General features: G+C 41.0%; 1 protein-coding gene across 4 annotated transcripts in view; it reads right to left on the reverse strand.

The window, feature by feature from the left end:
* Window positions 1–27149, reverse strand: part of DOCK4 (dedicator of cytokinesis 4) — a 481211-nt gene that overhangs the window by 129100 nt on the left and 324962 nt on the right. For all 4 annotated transcript variants that reach the window (XR_010945592.1, XM_067746757.1, XM_067746758.1 and 1 more), the window contains exons 17-22: window positions 12661–12817; window positions 7282–7379; window positions 7090–7173; window positions 6816–6916; window positions 4653–4734; window positions 3469–3639 (exon numbers count right to left, since the gene is read on the reverse strand). Coding sequence is in view for 3 of the 4 variants with exons in the window: in XM_067746757.1 (XP_067602858.1) it covers window positions 3469–3639; window positions 4653–4734; window positions 6816–6916; window positions 7090–7173; window positions 7282–7379; window positions 12661–12817 (693 nt within the window). In the remaining variant the exon portion in view is untranslated. The remainder of the gene's footprint in view (window positions 1–3468; window positions 3640–4652; window positions 4735–6815; window positions 6917–7089; window positions 7174–7281; window positions 7380–12660; window positions 12818–27149) is intronic.

A 27149-nucleotide genomic window follows, 5' to 3' on the forward strand; every position in this document is an offset into this window, starting at 1 on the left:
GTGCTGATGATTCAAACACAGAACTAAATTCAAATTCATGGAGTTTGGTATTTACCTGTATAGCAGCAGCAGAAATTGTAGAAGAGCCAAGACCTGTGTTTGATGCCAGAATCATCAGAATGCTTAAGGTGCTGGGGTCAACAGCTATGTTTTCCCCTTGACTCTTAAAAATTATAGATTTTCTTGAATGTACTTAAAATTAATAACCTGATATTCCCTGGTAAAGACTATATTTATATAGCCTACATTTCACTCTGCAAAGAGCTGAGTCATACAGACGAAATGTAAAAAAATTAAAATAAAATGAGCCCAGCTTTCTGGTCACTAAAGTCACCTAAGTTGACTTTCCTCAGGAATCCCTTAATTTATCCATCAATTCTTTATTTATACCTCTTTATTTCAAAAAGGTATTTGAATGTGCTTGCAGTGTAAGATACAATTATTAAAAAGGATAAAGGAACAAGGACGTTGTGATGAGGGCAGAAAGACAGCTGTAATAGCTATCTAAGCTAAAGATTTTTACTGAAAATAAAAATAAAAACATGATTTTGTTTTGACCTTCTTGGTAGCCAAGGCAAATAGAGAAAGATAATTAATAGGAACTTGGGGCAGGGTCTTGGGCCTCAACTCCTTCCGCCATTCCTCTTTTCTTGGGGTTTCCAAGGTAGAGACCTGTCCTTGGAATGGGAAACCAAGATCCACTGTATATAGCTGACTAAGCCTTCAGTCCTGCCCAGGGCAGGGCTCCTAAGGACAGAGTCATTAACAGGCTGGGCTTAGGCCAGGAGTACTAAATGAACGTCCTAGTACCAGGATGGCCAGATCTGTAGACAGCCATCCATTGATCCAACCTGAAGGATTGCTGGGATGGCTATTCTACCTCCAGGAGATGGAATTTGCTCTGAGTTGTAGCTCACATGGAAAAAATGCAAAATGGAGCAAGGATACTGGGTTTTTGTCTTTCAGGCAAGAATCTTTAAGGACCAGTGGGTAACCTTGGCTCTGGACATGGTAGGCAGAGTTCTAAGATGATCTCCATGAACTTTGTCCCCTGATGCTGTTCCCATGCAGAAGTTTTCTCTGGCTCGTGGTGGGGGAACTCAGAGATTTGAAGCATGAGAAGGATTTGACAAACTGTGCCTGGCTTCGAGGATGGAGGGGCCACACACCAAGGAATGCAAGTGGCCTCTAGGAGCTGAGAGCACCCAGATCCTCCTCCCACCCCTGGGTGACAGCCAGCATGGAAATGGGAATCTCACTCACAAGAAAACTGATGCCTGTCAAAAGCCTGAAAGATCTAGAAAGTGAATTCCTCCCCAGAGCCTCCAGATAAGCCATCAAAGCCAACACCTTGATTTTGGCTGTAGGACCAAGACCTGACCAAGCCTTCCAACCTACAGAACTTGAGCTAATAAATGGGTGTTATCTAAAGCCACGGTGGTCATTTGTTATGCAGCAACAGAAACCTAACTGTTGGATCAATCAGATTAGTGACACCTTCCTTCTTGGAAGAGAGAGCTAAGAAAGTGTGGGGTCAAAGGGGGACTTGGAATGGGAAGAAGTGTTTAGCATTCTCCCAAAACATAAAGGAACAAAGTCCTCATTGCTTAATGAAGAAAACTAACTGCTTCATTATTTTGTATAAATTTTCTCTTAGCATTAAACTAAATAAAATTATCATTTCAAAATTTTCAAGTATAGGATACTGCATAAAATAATAGAGAACAACTTCAGTAGAGTTTATGAAGATATTTAGAAACTATTATATATTTTATATATCATCTCTTGATAAAAAGCTAAGGGCCAAAAAAGAAGAGTCAAATATGATTCTTTGAAGGTGCTAAAGTTGTTTTACTATCTTGATGGAGGGGTAGAACTCAGAGAATCAAGAGCAGTTGGAGTTCAGTATGTTAAACAAAGAAAAGGAGGCTGCTCTATATTGTGGTTGTACCTCAGCAGCCGAAATCATCTCAGGGTGACTGCTAGGGTTCGGTGGAAACACAACTAAGGTAAAAGAATATTTCTCCAAGGTTAAAGAAGAGAAAAATCTCTTGAGTCCCTACAAAGGCATCTCATTAAGAAACCATGACTTAAAGTTACTCTTAAGAGTAAGAGAATATTTTTCAGTTATGGATTAAGTAAGTTTTATCCCTGTAACTTATAAAGGTTTGTGTTGTTTCAGAAAAATCTCAAAATGAAAACTCAACTTTTCAATAGCTTTTGTAAAAGTAGTGAACTTCTGAGAACTTTCATCTAAAGGAATATATGTTAACCTGTTACAGTATCCTTTTCAAATATCAATGGCTGATAAGTAGGGTCTGGTTAGTGGGCAACTTGACACTGAGGCTTCTGGCAAGTTTCCTAACGTGCAGTGATTGTACTGTTGACAAGAGAAGACAAAATGACATTAAAAGAGCCTGTATCCTTAACCAGATGGAAGATGAGTCCACCTCTGCAAAGAAGAAAGTAACAAGAATAGCCCCCAAACAGTCAGAAAAACATGGCTCTATTATTGGGGGGGGTGGTACATTTCTAGTGTTTTGCCATTATATATAACGCCTTCCAAATGTCAAATGACACCAAATTACAACAATACTCTTAGGGATCTAGTTTTGTCTCCTAATCTCCCATTTTATATCCCAACTCTCAGTGATTATAAGTCTCAAGTCTCCAGGGGATGGTGGTAAAGAGGTTGCTTCTCCATCTGACAAGCTATTAAACCAAGTTATTAGAATTAAACATATACAAGAAGGATTAAGAAAGTGTAGAGAAAGATATTCAGAATTATCTCTCGGCACATGTTCAAGGCCACGCTATTTGGAAAGTGCATAGATCCTGTTCTTAAACAAAACACGGGCAGCTACTCCTGGTCATAGAATTTGGCAGCAACCGCTCAGCACTGGTCATAGCAGATCAGTCCCAGGACGATTAGCGTCAAGTTAAATAAGACAAAACAACACGCAATTTAGCTGAGACCAATATAATGAGTCTCAAGTCCACAGATTAAAATGCAGTACAAGGGAGTTCTCTGGTGGTCCAGTGGTTAGGACTTGGCGCTCTCACTGCCGGGGCTCGGGTTCCATCCCTGGTCGGGGAACTAAAAAAAGAAGCAGCACAAGGCCTGGGGAAAACAACTGCAGCAGATTGGCTACAGCGAAATTCCTTCTCCTTGGCTGACGGTGTGACAGGGTGTCTCTATCAGTATGTGTTCTAGAAACTGGAATGGAGGCTGGTGCAAACCAACAGGCTCTCCATTCAGAGCGAGAACAGTCCGAGGAAAGACAACCTAACTTCTGCTCTGCTGGCGTTCGGAAGCTGAGGGACTTTTTAGAAGTCTCAGTTAAGCTACAAATATAAGCTGGAGCTACAGGTTGCTGATGGAGAAAATATTCACTTATGCGGTTGTGTAAAAATAAATAAATTGGACTCATTTTTCCTCTCTTCAGCAGAGATGAAAAAAAAAATTACCTGTGATTGAGATAATGCTCCAGACCCTTTGCTTTCTTGTGAAAGAAAAAAACGGACTGACATGAGGAGCTCCTGAATGCAGCGGCGAAATTCTTCCTCATTCTGTCCGCCGGTGGCGAGGGAAAACAGCCTTCGAGACTGAACGATATACTTAAAAATATATTCTTGGGCCTTAAAACAAAAGTTTTAAAACATTAGTTTCAAAGGAAACCAAAGGTATTTATTTGACAAAGACACAGCACAAAAACCATAGCACAACATTAGACTTTTAAAATATTGACTTAAATACTAAGGCCCCGTGAGATTTCTGAACAGTATTTACTTGTAGGGAAAGAGCCATTTTTCTCTGATGCCTAATGAGAGAAAACGTATAGATAATTTTTAAATTCTATGTAATTCTTGAGAGGTATGAACATTAAATGTTTCTGATCCTCAGATGATTTTTTAAATTTAATCAACAAATCTGTTTTTCAAAAATTATTTTGCTTTGCTGGTTGGTACTCTTGCCACTTGCATTTTACCTTCAATTGGTCCAAAATGACAAATTTATAATGAGTAAAGTGCTTGTTTTTTAAAATGTACACCTGTTTACTTTTATCTACTGACATCAAATAGGGTATACTCAATTATAGAAATCAAAAGACTGCCAGAGCTGTTATGGACAATCCTTTTAAGAATCTATATTCTTTACGAACATGTTTGCAGGTAAGGTATCAACATCTCCATATATACTGAGCACACAGGGCCCAGAGATAGCCAGTAAAACCTCAGGTTTCCTCACTGTGATCCCTGCTAAGCCATCCTATTATCCTCTCTTAAGACAAATGGCCCTCAGATGGTCTCTGTCAGAGTGGTGGAAGCAAGAGCCAGGAACTTCTAAGCTTAACTGCCCATCTGCAGTCTTCTTTTCAACCCTTCCTCCTGCCAATCCTAGACTTCAAGTGTTCAGAGCCCAGAGGAGTAAGGATTCAATGCCAGGCAGGTTCCAGTGGGCAAGCTTGGCAAAGTCCCTTTCAAATTTCATCAGCTCTGGAGTAGCCATAAACTGATTAAGATCCTTGAATTGGAATGTCAGTAATACATCATCACCAGTTACTGTCTGTGTAGAGGAAACCAATTCGTTTAGGCATCACCACGCAACAGCACTGTTAGACGGTGATCTGTTTTTGACAGCGTGTCATTACCTTCAACACCTCCTGGATGTGCTCTTGTCTCTCCGCTTCTGTGATCCTGTCCACATACCACTTGAGCACTTTGATGAGATCTCTAAAATACAAGGAGACGTGCAGAAGGTAGAATTGCTCTCATTCTCAATTAAATGCCAACAAATCAAATGCTTATGTTTATCATGAGGAGGCTTCATTTCCCAACAGTTCTCACATTTTTCTGTCAAACTGCCATAACATAATAATTTTACAAAGTCTGCCTATCAACATCACTACCCCTTTTTTGAAGCTGAAGAGAGAAACAACACTTCCTCCCAGCAAGATTCCTTTCAATCTGGACATATTCCATCAGCCCTGCTGTTTCTGGCAGTGCTTCCAATGGGTGAACACAAATATCTGAGAAAAGGACTCCGGCCAAGGGAGTGCCTGAATATGACTGTCATGGTCAATCTCGGACAACTGCTAATTGGGATTTCCTCCCCAGCGACTACGTAAACAGTTGGATGAAATATTCGGCTGGAGGCAAAAGAGGGTGTGGGGAGGGATGAAGGTAATACCTCTCCATTTTAAAGCACACCCCCATGGAGTTATCAAGCCAATTCTCTGACCTGTGGGAAGAATGAGGCTTACTGTCAAAGTATGCCTTAGTAATTTCCAGAAAACCCAAGTCTCATTGTTTTAAGAAACAAAAATTGAATTAACCTCCACCCCCCCAAATTCTCAAGATTGCAGTTGTGTGACCGTTAACACTGGTCAGTTCTTGGTTTCTAGGAAACAGAGCAGTTTTTAAAAATGCTCCTCTTTTCTGTCGGGAGAGAATCTATGGATGTGCCAGTAGGCAGATGCTGCTGGGAGTGCTATTTTGAAGATGATCTGTCGGTGAGTTTCTGGCCACCCATAGCTCAAGACGATTCCACGGGCCTTATTTGTCTTATTAGGACTTATTAGCTGCCTTCCTGGTCAACCTGAAATTTAGAAATTACACCCTCTTTCTCTACCTTCCAAGGATAGTCTCAGTTGGAGGCGGTGACCACCTCACACCAGAGCCCAAATTGTTAGGCCAAGGGGCAAAGTCGGGCCAACATTTCAAAACTATCCCTGTTGTTACATTTCACCCTCTGAAAAACTCATGTTGGCAGAGGGTCAAGTCTTGCAAAAATGACTCCATTCATTTAAACGTCAGAGGCGTAAATCTTACCAGGCCATGGTGGGGAATACCCAAAGGAACGGGATCAAACGCTTAATTGATTACCTACTATCTTTTATACAATACATAGATGGGGAAAACCCTGATTCCATGTTCTTTAAACACACCTCTGGGAACAGATGATTGTGCACGTACATACCCATAGGTGCTTAAAGTATAAGGTAAAAACTTTGGCAGAATAGCAATGACAAGAGTGTAATGGGGAGATAGAACTTTGGGGTACATTTCAGGGCTGTATTTAAGCAAGGCCCCAAACCGGGAAGATGTCATGATAGGACAGAAAGAGGGACATTGCCGCCTTCTGGCAACTATCACCTGGGCTACGTGGAGGCAGGAACCAGCTAAAGCATGTCATTATTCATTCACTTGTAGCCTGCTTGCCTTATCTGAGCTGACAGGAACGCACCAGCAGTTAAAATGGCAGCTGGTAACGAAGGGCAGAGTCCAATGACTGAACTGCTTGCAGCCAGGGACCAGGTCTTCATATGATCAGCACAAAGCATAGTGCCTGGTATGCAGTAGGCACTCAGTAAATATTAACAGATGAATGAACAAATGACTTTAAAATGGTATGATGGCAAAGATCCTTTTCCCATCATATTTCTTTCTTAAAGACATCTAGAATCATCAAGGAGTCTGGTGATTAAATGGGGCTCTTGACAGCCAAAGTGAAATAACCAGATATTTTAGACTAAAGAATATCAAATGAAACAGAGACAAGAAGAAAATACCTTACATTTTAGGTTTCAGGAATAGAATTCAGGAAGTTCTTTTTTTTCCCCTTTTACTCAAAAGAAGTTCCAGCCATTAAAAGAAGGTGTGTAAGAAAGGAGGAAACTGTCTCAAGAGACACTTCAGTGGTTGTGCTTCACTTCTTCCTACACTCCCTTTTAAATTTTCCTATATAGTTGGTTCTGCTTTAAAAAGCTCAAAAGAAACTGCTTCTACACCAATTACAAGATAAAGGGCCTTACCTGTATGCAAGTGCCCCAGCAAAATGACTCTCAATATAAGTGTCCATTACAGGTTTAAAATGATGAAATTTGCTATCTTGCAGCAAATTTATTATGTGAACCTAAAAAAAAAAAAAATGGAGCTTTATAAAACGGAACACAAAGCAAGATTTTTTTTTGGTAGAGGGGAGGGGGAAGGCTTCTTTGCAAGTAAGCTCATGCTATTATGTGCACGTTTATGAACAGCTTCAGGAAAGTCAAAATTAAGAGACAATTAAAGTGAATTTAAACTCACCAAAGAATCAAACACTTTAGACCCATATTTTTGGGAATTTTCATCTAAAATTCCAAACAAGGTATCCAGTGTATCTTGCAGAAACTGTTGGATAAAGAAGTAAAAGCATAAATAAAATATCCTCTGTCCTTCCCCTCTAAATATTCTTTAACCCATGAATTTCCAAGAGAGGGATAACAAAATACCATATACCTTTACTATCTCTGAGCCGTCAATTTCTTTTAATTTAGAGAGACAGCCTGTGATCTTGTCTGGGTGGGTTCTCCATTTCAAAAGATCAAGCATATCACCTTTCCAAACAGAAAAGGAAAATTAGTTGCCTTGATAGAGAACACGAAAGTGTTCTACTGTAAACGCTGAATTCTTACACACATTGCCTCTTGGTCACCCAAGTTGCAGGCTCCCAGGCCCTCCCACTAGCCCTCTGAATGGCATTTATTACAGTGTATTCTAATTATTTCTCCCTTCCCAATGCCCTTGACTTACAAACTCCTACTTATCCTTCAGTTCTCAGGCTAGCTATCTGTCTTTGCCCCCACTAGACTGTAAATTCCAGCAGAACAAGAGAGTGTGCGAGTTTGGCCCTAACATAGTGCCAGCATCTGGAACAGGGCAGGCACATAGCAGGCACTTGGTAAATGCTGGCTGAATGATTTTCTGCCTCCTCCCATTAAAGTGGGAGATTCTTGAGGGCTGGGAACCCACTTTATTCATATTTGTGCCCCCAGCATATAGCACTCTGCCTAGCAACAAATTCCACTCGGCAATGAAGGTCTTCTTGACAATGTGGCCCAAACCTGGCATGACTAGAAGGTCCCTGCACAGTGATGACAAAGCCAGTCAATTGTCAGACCATCTAGTGAGCCTTTGGACCTGAGAGGGCCACTTCCTGGACTCCATGATCATCTTCCATCCTAGACTCTGGCCCAGCTCTTCAATTTCCTCCTTTCCCTGAACTGATAACACGTGGGTCCTGAGTCTAGCAGGGCCCTCAGGAAACCTCTTCACCTCGTGAGGGAATAAATCCTTCCCTCATCCTTCCTGGGCAGAAGGTCCTGAACATGGTGTCCAGCTTCACTGGTCTCCAAAGGGATCAGGGAGATGGTGGTGTCTGGAGGCCAATGAAAGCAGTGAGAACTGACAAGGCACGTGCGAGCAGGATGTGCCCCGGGCAGGGGAACCTGGCAGGGCTGGTCTCCTGGTACTCAGTGGGGCTGAGAGACTAGAACGGCCAAGAGAGAAGCCAGGAGGGGTTTTCTACTTCAAAGCACTTGTTTCAAGAAAAACCCAAATGGGACTTGCTGAGAGACAGAAAGACCGATGTGGAAACAAGAAACCAACCAAACAAACACAATCCAAGAGATCAAGGAAGAGTAGTTATGATGAGAAAGAAAATATGATGTAGTGAATAAAGATGCGAAAAAAGCATAAGAATCTCAAGAGGAAATAGAAGCAACTTCTACCAAAGTCAGATTCAAAAGAAAAACTTTACAAACAACTTAAAAGAAAGAAATTTGGTACTAAATGAAAATATTTGCCTATAACAAATAGGGGTAAGAGGAGGAGGCGGATTCAGAACGAGAAAAATGAGGGAATTTTTTTTCAATACTGACAGTGAAAAAGAGATTTATGACTATTTTCATAACAGAAAATCCTGAAAATGTTAAATATTCATGTCTAACTCGGACACCCTGGAGGTATGATTGAAACCTTTTAAAAAATGATTGGTCAGAGCTTCCCTGGTGGCGCAGTGGTTGAGAGTCCGCCTGCCGATGCAGGGCATGCGGGTTCGTTCCCCGGTCCGGGAAGATCCCAGATGCCGCGGAGTGGCTAGGTCTGTGAGCCATGGCTGCTAAGCCTGCGCGTCCAGAGCCTGTGCTCCGCAAAGGGAGAGGCCACAGCAGTGAGAGGCCCGCGTACCGCAAAAACAAAAACAAAACAAAACAAAGATCTGTTGTGTGATGAAACATTTTTTTTTCCTTAGCAAAATGTCATTGTTACAGAATTAAAATAAAAAATTTAAATACTTAAAAAAACCTCATGTATGCCAAGAACTCAGAATCAAGTCAAAATTGTCATCTCTTAGGCCTCTATTTTAGCCATTTGAAGATATATTAGTTGCAAATTTGGAGCTAGGACCTACTTCTGAAAAACGTGAATTTTATAAATTCCATTCAATTATCATTTACATGTATACTGACTGTATGCCTAATCTACCAAGAGCTATAAAATAGGTAGATGGCATGATCCCTACTTTTGTTTTTTTTAAATCACAATCTCAGGAAGAGACTGAATAAACCACCCACCACTGGGGGTAGGAAAGGGACGTAGGGCAGTCAGTACCTGCACAAATGTTAGACTTAATTTAAGCACTGTTTTTATTTTCTCATAACTTTTTAAACAGTTGTGTTTAACAGTCCAAGGAAGCTGACAAACAAGTAAAGTAATTCCTTTTCTGATCCCCACTTTTAAGAAGCTTAAAATATCTACTTGATTTGGCAATCACAGACGTCTAGCTGAGTGCTCTGGCCTCGGTATGCTATCTAAGAATGACATTGGAACACAGAGAGTGTGCAGACACACTTTAGAAACCCTGAAATGCAAATCTGCTCTAGGAAACTGTTCCTAGAGACCACATCACTTACTAAATGCCCAATTGTAATGGTAATGGGATCTGTAAACTTTCCAAGTCAAGTAAAATGAATACAAAGCAATTTAATTCCAATTTGGAACTGGATTACTTCTACACAGAGACATGTGTCTAGCATGTAAATTTCAGAAAGCTCAACTAACTTCCTTCCTCCTTCCCATGTCTGAAACACACTATTCATTTCCTGCTTCATTTTGAGCTGTCTTACACTGACAAGGTTAATCAATGTCAAAATGATAATCAAGCACTTATTAGTCTTCAACAATGAGTCAAGCATTGCCTTCCATATAGTGAGATGTTTAATATAATGGTTTCATGAATAGTTTATTTACCTGAAAATGTTCTCTGCTTTTACAAAGTAGCAGCTTCTAATTATCAGGATTTTGTTCCCTCTGTCTTATGTTCACAATTCTAATATCCTAAACCCTAGAACTAGAAAAAGTGAAGGATGCAGGGCTGAATATTCTGACAGCAGATAATCTATTGTTAGATTTGTGTCATTGGCAGAATAATGGTCCCCAAAGGTGTCCGTATTCTAATTCCTGGAACCTGTGAATATGTTTATCTTGGCATGGCAAAAGAGATTTTACAGGTGTGATTAAGTTAAAGATCTTTTTTTTTTTTTTTCCGGTACGTGGGCCTCTCACTGTTGCGGCCTCTCCCGTTGCGGAGCACAGGCTCCGGCCGTGCAGGCTCAGTGGCCATGGCTCATGGGCCTAGCCGCTCCGCAGCATGTGGGATCTTCCCGGACCGGGGCACAAACCTGTGTCCCCTGCATTGGCAGGTGGACTCTCAACCACTGCGCCACCAGGGAAGCCCAAAGATCTTTTAAATAGGGGTATTATCCTGGATGATTTGGTGGGCCCACTCTAATCACAGGGGTTCCTAAAAGATGGAAGATGGTTAGAGTCAGAGAGATTTGAAGATGCTATGCTGCTGGCTTTGAAGATGGAGAAAGGGGCCAGGAGCCAAGGAATACAGGTGGTTCCTAGAAACTAGAAAAGGTAAGTAAAAGGATTCTCTCCAAGAGATTTCAGAGGGAATGTGGCCCGGCCAACACCTTGATTTAGGCCCCATGAAACTGACTGCAGACTTTTGACCTCCAAAATCGTAAGATAATAAATTATTGTTGCTTTAAGCCAATAAGTTTACAGTAATCACTACAGCAGCAACAGATAACTAATACAAGCTGAAATAGTCTAATGGAGACAATCAATTAAATGTGAACTTAGACTCTATAACAGACACACAACTAATCCACATGGGATGAATAAAAATTCCACTGAAGGGAGTCACTAACATGTTGATTTTATTATCTTCATAACCTCCATGGAGTTACACTGTTCCCACAAAAAATGCCTGAGGTAAATGCTTTATAGTCATTATAGAGATCTGTCAATGAAGGTTTTATTTAAGTAAAATCATTAACCACTGAATACTGATAAAGTCTGGTATAATGACATGACTTGGCAATAGCTACTTTCAATCAGATTTACTAAAAATGAATTACGTAGTTGATTTTTAAAAATATTTCCCAAAAATACTTTTGGAAGGGGAGAAACAAAACCCAAGATAAATGTGAAAGAATCATTTGCAATTTGCCAACTTCTACATAAATACAGTAGCAATGTATGACAAATTGAGGGGTATCTTAAAAGTGGTCATTATAACAATGCCACAATTTGCTTCTTTTCTCATTCCATGTTCTAAGAAAAGAAATATATTTCTTACTATGTGACACAGAAGAAAGAATTAATAACACAAAAGTTTAAGCACAGGAGCATTTTTTGACACAATACAGGGCCCTGACTTAGGATGGTTTGACTTAAGATTTTTTGACTTTACATGGGTGTGAAAGTGATATGAAATCATTTAGAAACCATACTTCGAATTTTGAGTTTTGCTCTTTTCCTGGGTTAGCCACATGCTAACACAGGTCCAATACCCTCTTGCGATGCTGGGCATTGAGCCCCAGCTCCCAGACAGCCACGTGATCTCGAAGGTAAACAACCAACACCAGTTACAACCATTCTGTACCTGTACAACCATTCTGTCTTTCACTTTCAGGACAGTATCCAATAAATTACATGAGCTATCCAACACTATGATAAAATAGGCTTTGTGTTAGATAATTTTGCCCAGTTGTAAGCTAATGGAAGTGTTCTGGGCATGTTTAATGTAGGCTAGGCTAAGCTATGATGTTTTGTAGGTTAGGTGTAATAAATGCATATTCTACTTACCTTATTCAGGTTACCATGGGTTTATCGGGATGTAACCCAATCCTAAGTCAAGGAAGAGCTGTGCCTTATTATGAAGTGATTCTCTTCAACATAATGAATCTGATTTTATTAATATGGCATTCAGGATGCTTTCCAGAAGGCTTACATGGCAACCATGAAGAACTCAAAAATGTTTAATTTGCTTCCTTCATTATAGACAATGTTTTCACGACAGTTTGCCAAGGAGAAGAGCTTGCTTTATTAATCATAACTTGCTAAACAATCACTGACATAAAAAGTAATGCTAGAATAGAAAAGCAATATCCACCTAATTAAACAAAAAACAGCCTTCACTCTAAAGTCTGCAATTAGCACTGTCTATGGAGCTATAAAGCAAGAGAAATTAAGGTGGTGGTAATCCTGGTCTTTTTTTTAAAGTAGCTGGGTTTGACGGTTTATTTTGAAGAGTTGTGTACTTGGGTTCCAATACTGGGATAATTCTATAGTCCTTAAACTACATGCATTTAAGAGATCATTGGGTCACAACTGTTTTCACATTATTGGAAATCACAAACAGAAAGATCAACATTTTTTCTAGTGCAAAGTTATTATACATAACATTGATGTTTATTGAATATCCTATCAAAATTCACATGACTACTTAAATACAAGGGCTTTCAAATAAAACAGTATTATAATTACCGTTTTGTGTGAGTTTTGTGGAACAGAGAAAAGATGTTATCCAAAAAGACTCCTTTGTGGCCTTCATGGCTTGATTATTATTCCCAAGGAGAATGCCCTTGGAAAAAGGAAGTTTGAGGTAGCGGGTAGTATCCTGAAGATTTGTGTTTTCTTCACACTGCAAAAAATATTTTAAAAAATGGGATAGGGGAGAGAAGAGACCTCATGAGAATTATTAAGCATGATATCCATCTCTAGTGTTTATGAACTGGGAAATATTCCAAATATTATTACAAATAGAATTTGGCTTTTAAGTAAAATGCAACAAAAATGTCTAAGAGGAATTAGGCACGGATTTTGGACTCAGACCCATTTGGGTTTGAATCCTATCTCTGTTACTTCCCACACAAGTAACTGTATCAAGTTGTTTAACCTCTTGTGATTTCCATTTTCTCTCTCTATAACCTCATTGTGCCGTCATGAGAATTAGATTACATAAGGCCTTTATCATAGAGCCTGAAACATTGGAAGTGCTCAAGAAATCATACTGCAGTGACCATCGCATTTAAAAAAAGTGCTTACATTCTTCCCACATCTCCTCTGAGGCGGATATTAAACAACTCCTTACTTTGAAAACTGGCAATTAAAGGACTCTGTATTTCAGGATAATCTAATAGCTCCACTATGTTGAGAAGTCTCTACAGAAAATGCCAGCCAACAAATGTAAAAGGAATTATAGGTTTTAAAAAATACAGTTTCATATTCCTAGTGTAATTCTTATTTTAGTCAATGATTGTCACTAAGTGCTAAAACCAGCAGGAAAACTGTTGATGGGGAAATGAACATTCATATGATGCCACACAGGTTACCTCCTACTGGCCAGACGACAGACAGATGTCTGTCACGACAGATGTCTGTCAGGACAGATGCCCGTGGGGGGACTGGGTTGTCAGCCCTCAAACGCAGGGCAATGCAAAGAAACACATCATCATCTGCAATGTGTTCTTACAAAGCTGTGGAACCTGAATCTGTTACACCTACAGGTTCAACTTCTACTTCACAGGAAATACGAGGGACAGAGCAACATGCTGAATGTTAGGGGGAAGCAACCAGACAAAGCCAGAGGCAGCACTTTCTGTAGGATGCTTGGCTTTGTACCTTCAAGTCAAGTTTTGTGAAAAAAAGGATTGTTCTAGACTTAAGAGATAGATAGCCAGATACAATGTAATGGTCCTGGATTTGGACAAACTTGCTGAAAAGGATTTTCTTTTTTGAAATGTATACATTGACTAAGTTCTAGATGAGATTAAAGAAAAATTAATGATTGGAAAAGTCATTAACTGAAAAAAGGAAATTAAAAAAATATATATAATGAAGCAATCTAGATATCCTTCAGTACATGAACAGATAAACTGTGGTACAACCAGAAAATGGAATACCATTCAGTGCTAAAAAGAAGTGAGCTACGAAGCCATGAAAAGACATGGAGGAACCTTGATGCATATCACTAAGTGAAAGAAGCCAATCTGAAAAGGCTACATACTGTATGATTCCAAATATGTGACATTCTAGAAAGGGCAAAACTACGGAGACAGTAAAAAAGATCAGTGGTTGCCAGGGGTTTTGGGAGTAGGAGAAAGGATGAACAGGCAGAGCACAGATTTTTCTAAGGCAGTATGATATTATCATGATGGATACATGTCACTATACATTTGTCCAAACCCACAGAATATACAAAACCAAGAGTGAACCCTACGGTAAACTATGGACTTTGGGTGATGATGATGTGTCAGTGTAGGTTCACCCTTGGTAAAAAATGTACCATTCTGGTGAGTGATGTTGCTAATGGGGGAGGCTCCGTATGTGTGGAGGCAATGGGTGGAAGGGAAATCTCTGTACTTTACTCTCAACTTTACTGTACACTAAAACTGCTCTTTAAAAAAGTCTATTAAAAATATGTATCATTTGGGTAAACGAAGTCCATACAGAAAAACATTCAGAAAGATATACACTAAGGGGTGAACAGTTGACATTGTTTGGGTAATGACAGTCTGGTGTTTTTATTTTATTTATCTATATACTGCTTTTATAATGAAGGTGATTTTATATTAAAATTCTGAGAAAAAATATTGTAACAGATACAGAGATGGTATAGCTTAGCTTATTTTGAGTATAAACATAGGAACCTTATTTCTTTAAATATTTTCAAGGCTAGTGTCTTGGGAACAGGTAGGAAATTAAGCACAGAATCGCTCTGGTTTTCTAGACTACTCTGTGTGAGTTACAAAAAAATTTTAATAATAAATCTTTAAGAAAGACCTCTCTAACAAGTTGAGAGAAACAGAATCAGAATATTACACGATGTTCTTCCCAGCACACCTGTCCAGTAACGGGAGGACCAACACACACAATAAACAGCCTCCATAACTCTCTTCTCATGTTATGACTCCAAATGCTTTCTTTTATTACTGCAAGATATTTCATTTAGACAGAAGAATGCATATATAGTTTAAAGAATAATTATAAAGTGAACACTTCAGATGCTTTCCTGAGAAAAAGTGCTTAGGGAAAGTAATGTTCTGGAACTTGGGGTCACCGTCCCCTCTCCTCAATCCTGTTCTTGGTATCAGGGCTTGAGCACAGCAAGCTATAACGTGAGTCACAGCAACCCATACTGGACCTATTTCCTGCCTGGATCTGGTCTATGGGGTCAGAAACATGCTCTGGTCTGCCATCCCCAGCCTGACTTATGCTCCATTTGTCGAACCATACCTCCTATTGGGACTGAAGTCTCATGCAAACCCAGTCTAGACACTGTCTAGCTATTTCCAGACCTCCTCCCCAGAAGCTGGAGTATGCCCTGGCCTGGTATGCTCCATTTGTTCACAGAAATCCTGCCCCTATAGATAGATCTCTTAGCTCCCTTCCCTCCAGCTAACTAGCTGCCTGCTCTTGAGCACTTCTGGAAGCCCCTTAGAATTCCTGCTTGCTGAGCTCATGTCGTTCAACTGGCAGTCAGGGACCAGTCACTGCTGTGTCGTGTCCATAGCGGGCACCGTGAATAGAAGCCTTGGCTGCCTTCACTGGGGCCAGTCACTGTGGCCAGGTCAGTGTCACCTTTTCTAGTTCACTGCACTTCTCTCCCAGCCTGGGGGACCAAGACCTCAGCATCGGAGTCTCTCTGATTCCGAGATGTGACACCTTGAGAGCTTCTTACAGCTAAACTCTATCACCCTTACTCAATGCAAAACACAGTAACTAATACAAACATTACTCTGGACACAAAAGTTATCTGAAGACCTTGCACCAACAATACTGGTGTGCATATGTGTGTGCTGTGTGTGTTGCTGTTGGTGTGGGGAGCAAGTGGGGGGTGGGTGGGTAGGAATTCTACCCTTAAATTCAGTAAAGAAAAGTACATAATTACCCTTTGGTCTCTGTGAACCCTTTACTATAATATTTACCAGGAGTTCAGAGCTGGTTTTTTTGTCCAGTAAGAGTCAAGGCCATACGCTAGGTATGGGGTTAGAGTTTTAATCTATTTCCAAAGAACTTAAGTGGCCTGCAGAGAAAATCTCATGGCCTATCTTTTCTTGTCCTCTGAGGTTTTCAGCATGCACCCATAACACATCACACAACACTGGAGCTTTTAAAGGCAATCCAAGCAACCACCATTTAGGCTAAGCACTCTGTGTGTATTTTCTTATTCTGATAATAATCCTATGAGGCTGGACATTGTAACCTGGGGAGCTTATGTGATTTCCTCAATATCACAGTATTAGTAACTATCAGAGCCAGGATCTGAACCAAAGTTTGTGCTTACAACTACTATACGACACAGTAGTTATGACAACAATGACTCTTGTTTTAACCAGGTTTTGAGTTTTGCTATAACAAATTTAAAATGTATCAATTTATAGATAACATACTGAATGGTGGGTATGTCTAAGAAAGACCCCCCCCCAAAAGTTCATTTTTCAAAAAACATGTATGTTTGTGGAAGACACCCTGGGAGAGAGCTTAGAGTGGTCTGTGGATCTGAAATAGTTTCATACATGAAATGGCTATGAGTCCTACAGTGAAATGGCTAGTTGACGTTCTGAAACCACTCAGGGAGCAAAAGGGATCACGTGATCCGGATGCAGTGGGGAAGAGGGGCAGGTAAGAGCAGAGAAGGCATGACATGGGAGACTGGAAACACAACAGGTGAGATAGAGATCGTTCGTTCAGTCACTTGATGAGAGAGAATTTATGGAAGAGAAATGAGGTTGAAGATCAGTGAAGAATAGAAATGGGTTCCAGAAGATGGGCCTGTAAGGCAGGGGCAGTGGTCAGCAAGGGTTTAAGCCAAAAAGGTTGTCCAGACTCTTAAGAGGAAATACACAGCTCACCAGCAGAAGCCAGGGAATGAGCAAGAGTCAGCAGTGAATCCCTCGATTCTTCTGCCGGGTGGGAGAAGGGTCTGCACTGTGAGAACCACAGCATGGACGGGAGAAAACAAACAGGAATGAGCAATCTCCTTCCAGCTGGAGGGCTAAGAGTTCATGAAATCAAGGAAATGGAGCTGGTAAAGGACAGCATGGCGCTGCCTGTGTTTTAATTGGAAAAACAGTACAAAGGAGTTGTGGCTGGGTGTCTGAAGGCCTGCGAATCTGAGCAATGTAGGCTCGACAGCAAGAAACTGCAGTTTTGCACAAAATTACACTGCATGCAGTTGATAGATGGTTTTGTCACTGCAGTGGAATCCAGTCACACCCTTAAACTACATGGAGGGTTAAATGTGGATCACTTGCATTCCGGGGAACACTTGGAACACAACTGATTTGGTGTTGGCATAGGGACGATTTTTTTCATCAAATCCAGTGCAGGCATGGAACAAGGCAATATGGATATGAGAATAAGGACTGTCCTCCCTGTCCTCTTGCGACAGACACAGACACAGCTGAAGTCTTCCTGGCGTTATGGTAGATGTATGATGACAGAGAGATGAGGGAACGATTCACTGAGCCATTCTTTCTAGGAGAGACAAGGCGACACGACCACAGCCTCTTGAGGCTGCTACTGGATTGTGGGAACAAAACAATGTCATTGTCGTAGGAAAGGACAATTCTCTGTGTTTGCTTTGAAAGGCTGGGATCTGTGCAAGTCATTTTAAAATGGCATGAAGTTAATTTATTACAAATTAGAGAAGAGAGAGAATAAAGCCAGCCCTTTGCTTTACTCGACATGAATCAGATCTGACAGGAGGGATGTGTTCCCTCAGATTCTTACAGAAGAGTTAAAATGCAGGCTATGTGGCAGCAGGAGTAGCCTCTGTCTTCTGTGAGATTATATAGCATGGTCACAGTCTATTTCTTTGTCCAGAATTAAAATCAGTTGGTACAGCATTAAATGTTGCATCACACCCCAGGCTACTTTTTGACCACTGTCCTAGGCACAAGAAAGAGATGCAATGGTCAGTCATAGACACTCTTCCAGAAATGTGGTATCTGCAATAATGCAAGCTATGTGATTGAGAGAAATAAATTAAAAATTTCTTCAGAAATACACTGGTACAGAGATTCATAGTTTATTAATCAAATTAAGGGGCCTGTAATTTGCAGGAAGTAGAGAATTAAATTAAAAATGATAGCAATTTAGACAATCCAGTTGAAACGATATATTGCCAGTTAATCGAACCAGTTGTGGCAGCAAAATACCTTCTTCTGGGGATACTTTCAATATGATTCGTCATCCTTAATGTCACTACTAAACATTTATTAAAGTGCTACTATTCGACAGTCCTTTAATTCGGTATAAGGAATGTAACAAGGAAATAAACACAGTCCCTGTCTGTGAGGGCATTCCATGCCTGACCTCTGCATTCATCTGTTAATACTGATTACAAAGCTGTGATAAAGATCCCTGGATTCCAGCTCTGCCAGGGAAGGGAGGGGAAACCTTAAGGGAAAGAGGCTATCTGACCTCAGTCGCAAAGAGTAAGGCTCGCCAGGCAGGTAAGGGAGAGAAAGGCAGGTTATGTGGAAGAAACGATACATAGAAAGACACCGGAGGAAAACCGTACATATATAAGACTATGGAGATATGGCAACTCAATGCAATGTGGGATCCTGGATTAGATCCTAGACTAGAAAAATAACATTACTGGAAAAACTTGTGAAATCTAAATAAGTTTTGTGTTAACAGTATTATACCAAGGTTAATTTAGTTTCAATAAATGTGCTATGGTTATGTAAGATGTTAACATAAGGAGAAGTTGGGTGAAGGGTATATGGGAATTTTCTGTACTATTTTTGCAACTCTTCTGTGAGTCTAAAATAACTTAAAAAACAACTGTTTTACAAAGTACAGGTGTAGTCAGACAGCTATATGTAGTTTAGTGTGGCTAAAGGCCGTGATTCTTTTCAGTAGCAAAAAAGCCTTGGGACTACCGTAAACATCTTAAATAAAAACTCAAGGTGATTCTGACACCTGGTTTAAATTCCCTAGATTAAACTACTACCAAGGAGGGCTTCCCTGGTGGTGCAGTGGTAGAGAGTCCGCCTGCCAATGCAGGGGACACGGGTTTGTGCCCCGGTCCGGGAAGATCCCACATGCCGCGGAGCCATGGCCGCTGAGCCTGCGCGTCCGGAGCCTGTGCTCCACAACGGGAGAGGCCACAACAGTGAGAGGCCCGCGCACCGCAGGAAAAAAAAAAAAAGTACTACCAAGGAGGGGAGGTGGCACTGACTGGTCGTGAAACCAAGCATTTAGCTATGGGGATGAGTGTGAGAAGTCAAGAAAAACTGCAGGGTTCTGTTCACCGCAGGAGACGATGGAGATGGCATAAAGAACTTAGTTTTGGACAAGCTGAGTTCGAGGCATCTCTGGTGAACCGAACTGAAGCTGTTCAGTAGGCTGGTAAACGTTCTGGGCTACAAGCCCATAGCTGGCTGTCAGCAGCAGAGATGCGGCAGGTTAATCCACAGAAGTGCATGAGATGGTGTCCAAGGATTAAATCCACGATAGCACCAACATTTAAGATGCAGATAAGATATAAACTAATACATATATAGGATGGATACACAACAAGGTCCTACTGTATAACACAGGGAACTATATTCAATATCCTGTGATAAACCATAATAGAAAAGAACATGAAAAAGACTGCGTGTATAGCTGGGTCACTATGCTGTACAGCAGAAATTAATACAACATTGTGAATCAATTATACTTCAGTAAAATTAAAAAAAAAGATGCAGATAAGAGAGAAGAGTACTCAAAGGTGAAGAAGGATGAAACTAAGGTGAACACTGGAATACGGGATTTTCAAGAAGGGTAATCAATAGTGTTTCATGCTACAGGGAAGTCAAATAAGGAAAGATTTAGAAAGGGTCCAATAGTGTTGGCCCCCGCGTTAATGTTAGTGACCTCAAGGGAGAAACTTCATTTGAGCTGCGGGGACAGAAATAGCCTGAGGAACAAATGGAAGAGAGTGGCGGGAAGTAGAGACAGTGAGTGAAGACTGGCCTTTCCTGCAGGTGGCTGAGATGGGAAGGGAAAAGGCAGTGTGGTAGCTATTACAATTTTGTTTGTCTTTAAAGAAAGAGGCTTGAGCATGTTAAAAAATCTGAGACTACTGCCAGAAGACAGGAAACATAGCTGCAGGAGCAAAAGCAGACATTGAGAGGAGCAAGGTCCCAGGGGACTCGGGAGGGAGGAAGATCCTGAGGGAAGCAGGTGGAAGAATCAGCCTTGGAGGGGAGGAGTCTTGCCCCATCCCCTGAGACAGGAAGCAGGAAGGAAGGGAAGGATGCAGATTAGTTTGCAGATGGCAGAGGAGAGAACACAGGAAGTTAAGGAAGTTCCTGTCTGATGGCTTCTGTTTTCTCTGTTAAGGACACGGGAAGCGGTGAGGTAGGCAGAATGGCACAATCTTGTCGATAGCTCTTGTGGGGACTGAGAGGGGGAGCTGATTAGTCGGCCTGCAGTGTGGATGGTCCTGCTTCTATACCCATCAGGCTGATGCTAACCTATAGGAACTGTATAATTCCCTCCACTAATTAATGTGTAACCACCTAAGGAGGAGTAGAGGAGGGGGCAATGTTGGCAGACTGATCTAGGGCTGGTTTTTACTTCCCATGCAGGTACAGCAGAACTAAAGATTAAGGGATAGCCTGAATAATAAAAAGAAGAAAGTGAAGTCAGGGGGGGTTTATTGGAGCAGAATAAGACTGAAAAATAGGTAGAGTATTAATAGAAAATGGGAAGGCTGAAAGGTTGTGGTCAGGATATCAAGAATTTACGACTTTTGATTAGAAGTGGCTCTGGATGACCTCATTCATCCGTGCGTGCATCCGTCCGTGCACCCACGTATGCACGCATCCAGTATTTATTTAGCACACATGGGAGGTCCTGCTGGCTGGGGACGAAGGATGGCCAAGAGAGACCACAGTGAAGCAGAACACAAATGAAGGTCGCTGGAGTGGAAGTGACCAAGAAATAAGAGGAGAGGGCACTGGACAGGTCAACCAAAAGGAGGAGACAACTTTGAACCAGGGGCTAGGCTGACTGTAGGAAAGGAAACAGCCACCCACCACCCCATCCTCCCCTCTTCTTTGCTGGCCAGGAATATCTATACAGGTAGAAGGCAGTAACTAGGACAGGTAGAAAGTTGCAGCACTGTATGGAATGAGCCTTAGGGAGGGCAGGGAAGCTCTTTACAAGAGGGTGGAAAACCAGTATCTTTAAAGGCACTGGGGCATTTAGAGACGTCCAGACACTAGACACAAGGCTTCAGAAGATGAGCCCTCTCTACTCCAGAGGCCACACAGGAAGCTCTCTCGGCAGGAGAGCCAAGGGTTCAGTTGAGACAGAATGAAAGGGCTTCCTGCACGTCACATTAATAGCCTTCAGTGTTAAGACCAAGTCCACTTATGAAATTATCTTAGACTTTTTTTTTTTTTGGCTTTGCTGGGCAGCATGTGGGATCTCAGTTCCCCGGCCAGGGATCAAACCTATGCCCCCTGCAGTGGAAGTGCAGAGTCCTAACCACCGTACCACCAGGGAATTCCCCCATCTTAGCCTTTTTTAGCCTTTTTTTTTTTTTTCCTGTTCAGCTTCTGTGTTCAGTTTGGCATGCTTTCATGCTAAACTTACCAGGTTATCTACTTTTTAATTTAATTTTGCAGGTGTTTACTATTTAATTTCTCTCACAGTGTGTAATAAAACAAGGGTTATATGACCGATTCTCCTATGCCCAAGCCCACGGTGGACAGATGTGTTTCAGGCTTGTCTAAGATCTACTGATCATGGTTACAGAGGGGTCTCTTTCAGAATAGTTGGAGCAGCACGCAGAGTTCTCTGGACAGCAAGATGGGTGACAAACCTATCAGTCTATCTGAATTTTTCAGATTCCTCTCATGTTTTTCATTTTACTTATAAATATAAACATACTCTAGGAAAGGGTAAGTGGAGAGCAACTCAATCTGAGAAATCTACCTCAAAGACGGTAACAAGTGCAGAGGGGCTGTGCTGACTTCCATGGACTAGGTGAGGAACTGGGATGTAGCATAAGAAAATGAAAAGTTGCAGGGAAAAAATATGAGCCACAAAGTGTTTATGAACAAACTTTTAGGGAGCAAAAGTGAAATCAACAAACACATAGAAGACTCTTGCAATCTAGGCCATACATTAACTTAATCCCTTTCCAACCAGGAAACATGATCATCCTCTATTTAGCTGACTTCTTATCTGGCCCTTCTCTTGCTCAGAAGCAATAGATCCCACTCTAAGGGATCAGATTCTCTACCGAGCAAAACCCCAGGCTGGCTGAGTTGGGTCACTTGAGCCATAGTGGTGTTAATCAACAGTAATGAATTTGCAAAACTCCAATTTCTTTAAAGGTAGATTGTATTATTATTATTACTTGTTTATGCATACATCCTAGACCTGACAGTATTTTATTTTTAATTAATTAATGAATTTATTTATTTTTGGCCGCATTGGGTCTTCGTTGCTGCGCAAGGGCTTTCTCTCCTTGCGGCAAGTGGGGGCTACTCTTGGTTGTGGTGCACGGGCTTCTCATTGCAGTGGCTTCTCTTGCTGCGGAGCACAGGCTCTAGAGCACAGGCTCAGTAGTTGTGGCGCACGGGCTTAGTTGCTCCGTGGCATCTGGGATCTTCCTGGACCAGGGCTCGAACCCGTGTTCCCTGCATTGGTAGGCAGATGCTTAACCACTGCGCCACCAGGGAAGCCCCTGACGGTATTTTAGAACGTACTTCTAAGAACTAAAAATCCTTCACTGGAATAAGTCAGAATGGAGACTTGAGTGCACAGCTATTAACTTTCTATCCTCCTTCTTTGGATTCTCACACTATTCTCCTTAAGAGACTTGACTTCCAGAAAATGAATTATCTTAAGCTCATTATTTCAATGAGCTTAACTTGCTTTTCTTAACTTTAACTTTTCTTAACGTGCTTTCCAGCAGGTAGCTGGCGGGGGGGTAGCCAAAAATATCCCTACAAAGTTAAGGAAGACAACAATCCTACCGGAATGCAGCAAAATAACAGAACTTAGTAAGATTAGATACTGTTACTAGCAGGTTAGCAATTCCAAAGACAGGTTTTGGGTTTAGCCATCAAACACTTGGATATATTACTGATGTTCTGAGAACTGAAACGGGACTCTGGAAGCACAAAATCTTTAATGCTGACTAATCAAGTTCTTTCACTTACCTTCCTAAAGCTGTAACATTCAGATTTTTGTAGATTTCAGAGTTTATCTCCATTGAACACTCCTCCAAACTTATTATCAATCATGTAAAGGTGAAAACGACCTTGAAACGGAGCTTTGCCCTTAGAATTCTTTAGCTCTTGCCATAAAGGATGAGTCCAGGTCCTTGCCACACTACTGACTGTTAACTCTGTGAGAACCATTTCCTTAAAACACACTCAGAAGAGGAGTCCAGCCATTGTCACAGAGGGAGACTATCTCAGGCCCAAATTAAGCTATTAAACAGTCTTCAACACAGCAGCTTTTTTTCTTGGCTCACCACAGGATTGAGTCTTTCAAACTAATACCTTACACAAGGAGCAAGTAGATTTTAAATCTAAATAGCCTACTATGAGCCACAGTTATTCTCTGTGTCATATCTACAAGGAGTTAAGGACACTTTATTTAAAAGCATTTTTTTCCGTCTTTCATCAACCTTAGATTTCATAGACAGTATCTGTCAATGAATGACATGGAATATGGTTTATAAAGATCTGAGACAATTAATGTTTCTTCAAAACCTTCCCATTAACAATACTGTCAAGATTTTATGACAGAAGAATGGCCTTTAGTTAGATCAATCTCCATAATTAAATGGTATAAAACAAAGCTAAGTACAACTTTCTGTCTCTTCTCATTTTTACTTTTTCAAAATGAAGATTTTAATGTCTTTAAATGATATGTGCCCACTAATAAAACCTTTAAGAAATGTAAAAATACTTTTGTGTCCAGGAGTCCCACTGGGTCCTGCTTGGTTTCAGTAAGGGCTCGAAGCCAGGCATTTTGCATGCACTTATTCTCCCAGCAAAACTGAGTGCTAATCCTGACTGTTCTGAAGACAGGGAATAGGTTCAGAGAGGTCACTGGGGCTGAAGCCAGGCAGGATTTGGGGGGCACTCAGGATCCTTCTGATGGAGCTCTGCATGTGAAGCCTGGATGCAGGAATTTTCAGAAGAGGATGGTGCTGTGCATGACGGCTCTTTGGCTTGACAGACAGACCCCTGAGTCACAAAGGACACTCTGATGTCACCCATGGATTTCCCCATATACTGCACTGACACATGGCACGGTGTCCTACTTTTCAGAGAGGAGACTGCAGAGGATTCCTCTCTTGCTGCCATTGCTGAGATTTTAGAGGCCACTGCTTTCAAGTAGACTGAAGCTGGGGGCGCCTTCAAGATGGCGAAGGAGTAAGACAAGGAGATCACCTTCCTCCCCACAAATACATCAAAACTACATCTACGTGTGGAACAACTCCTACAGAACACCTACTGAATGCTGGCAGAAGACCTCAGACCTCCCAAAAGATGCCCTCAGGAGACCTACACTCAGAGGCGGCACCAAATCCAAAGCTGAACCCCGGGAGCTGTGTGAACAAAGAAGAGAAAGGGAAATCTCTCCCAGCAGCCTCAGGAGCAGCGGATTAAATCTCCACAATCAACTTGATGTGCCCTGCATCTGTGGAATACCTGAATAGAAAACGAATCATCCCAAATTGAGGAGGTGGACTTTGGGAGCAACTGTAGACTTGGAGTTTGCTTTCTGCATCTAATTTGCTCCTGGTTTTATGTTTCTCTTAGTTTAGTATTTAGAGCTTATTATCACTGGTAGATTTGTTTACTGATTTGGCTGCTCTTGTCCTTTTTTAATTTTATATATATATATAATTTTTTTTTCCTTTTTCTCTTTTTGTGAGTGTGTATGTGTATGCTTCTTTCTGTGATTTGTCTCTATAGCACTGCTTTTGCCATTTGTCCTAGGGTTCTGACTGTCCATTTTTTGTTTTTGTTTTATTATAGTTTTTAGCACTTGTTATCATTGGAGGATTTGTTTTTTGGTTTCGCTGCTCTCTTCATTCTTTCTCCTTTTTTATTAGCTTTTTTATTTTTATTAATTTTTTTCTATTTTAATAACTTTATTTTATTTATTTATTTCCCTCCCTCCCTCCCTTTTCTTCTGACCTGTGTGGCTGACAGGGTCTTGGTGCTCTGGCTGGCTGTCAGGCCTCAGCCGCTGAGATGGAAGAGCCAAGCTGAGGACATTGGACCACCAGAGACCTCCTGGCCCCACATTATATCAATCGGCGAGAGCTCTCCCAGAGATCTCTGTCTCAACACTAAGACCCAGTTCCAGTCAACGACCACCAAGCTACAATGCTGCACAACCCATGCCAAACAACTAGCAAGACAGGAACACAAAACCACCCATTAGTAGAGAGGCTGCCTAAAATCATAATAAGTTCAGAGACACCCCAAAACACACCACAGGGTGTGGTCCTGCCCACCAAAAACACAAGACCCAGCCTTATCCACCTGAACACAGGCACCACTTCCCTGCACCAAGAAGCCTACACAACTCACTGAACCAACCTTAACCACTGGGAGCAGACACCAAAAACAATGGGAACTCCGAACCTACAGCCTGTGAAACGAAGACCCCAAACACAGTACGTTAAACAAAATGAGAAGACAGAGAAATACACAACAGATGAAGAAGTAAGGTAAAAACCAACCAGACCAAACAAATGAAGAGGAAATATGGAGTCTACCTGACAAAGAATTCAGAGTAATGACAGTAAAGATGACACAAATTCTTGGACAGAGAATGGAGAAAATACTAGAAATGTTTAACAAGGACCAAGAAGAACTAAAGGGCAAACAAACAATGATGAAGAACACAATAAATGAAATTAAAATTCTCTAGAAGGAATCAATAGCAGAATAATGGAGGCAGAAGAACGGATAAGTGACCTGGAAGATAAAATAGTGGAAATAACTACTGCAGAGCAGAATAAACAAAAGAGAATGAAAATAATTGAGGACAATCTCGGAGACCTCTGGCACAACATTAAATGCACCAACATTTGAATTATAGGGGTACCAGAAGAAGTAGAGGGAAAAAAAGGGATTGAGAAAATACTTGAAGAGATTATAGTTGAAAACTTCCCTAATATGGGTAAGGAAATATTCAATCAAGACCAGGAAGCGCAGAGAGTCCCATATAGGATAAATCCAAGGAGAAACACCCCAAGACACATATTAATCAAACTATCAAAAATTAAATACAAAGAAAAAATATTAAAAGCAGCGAGGGAAAAGCAACAATTAACATACAAGGGAATCCCCAGAAGGTTAACAGCTGATCTTTCAGAGAAAGTCTGCAAGCCTGAAGGGAGTGGCAGGACATATTTAAAGTGATGAAAGGAAAACACCTACAACCAAGACTACTCTAGCCAGTAAGGATCTCATTCAGACTCGATGGAGAAATTAAAACCTTTAGAGATAAGCAAAAGCTAAGAGAATTCAGCACCACCAAAAAAGCTTTACAACAAAAGTTAAAGGAACTTCTCTAGGCAAGAAACACAAGAGAAGGAAAAGACTTACAATAACAAACCCAAAACAATTAAGAAAATGGTAATAGGAACATACATATCGATAACTACCCTAAATGTACATGGATTAAATGCTCCAACCAAAAGACAAAGACTGGCTGAATGGATACAAAAACAAGACCCGTACATATGCTGTCTGCAAGAGACCCACGTCAGACCTAGGGACACATACAGACTGAATGTAAGGGGACGGAAAAAGATATTCCATGCAAATGCAAATCAAAAAAAAGCTGGAGTAGCAGGTCTCATATGAGAAAAAATAGATTTTAAAATAAAGACTATTACAAGAGACAAAGAAGAACACTACATAATGACCAAGGGATCAATCCAAGAAGAAGATATAAAAATTGTAAATATTTATGCACCC

The sequence above is a fragment of the Pseudorca crassidens genome, chromosome 8 (assembly GCF_039906515.1).
Source record: "Pseudorca crassidens isolate mPseCra1 chromosome 8, mPseCra1.hap1, whole genome shotgun sequence".
Lineage (NCBI taxonomy): Eukaryota > Metazoa > Chordata > Mammalia > Artiodactyla > Delphinidae > Pseudorca > Pseudorca crassidens.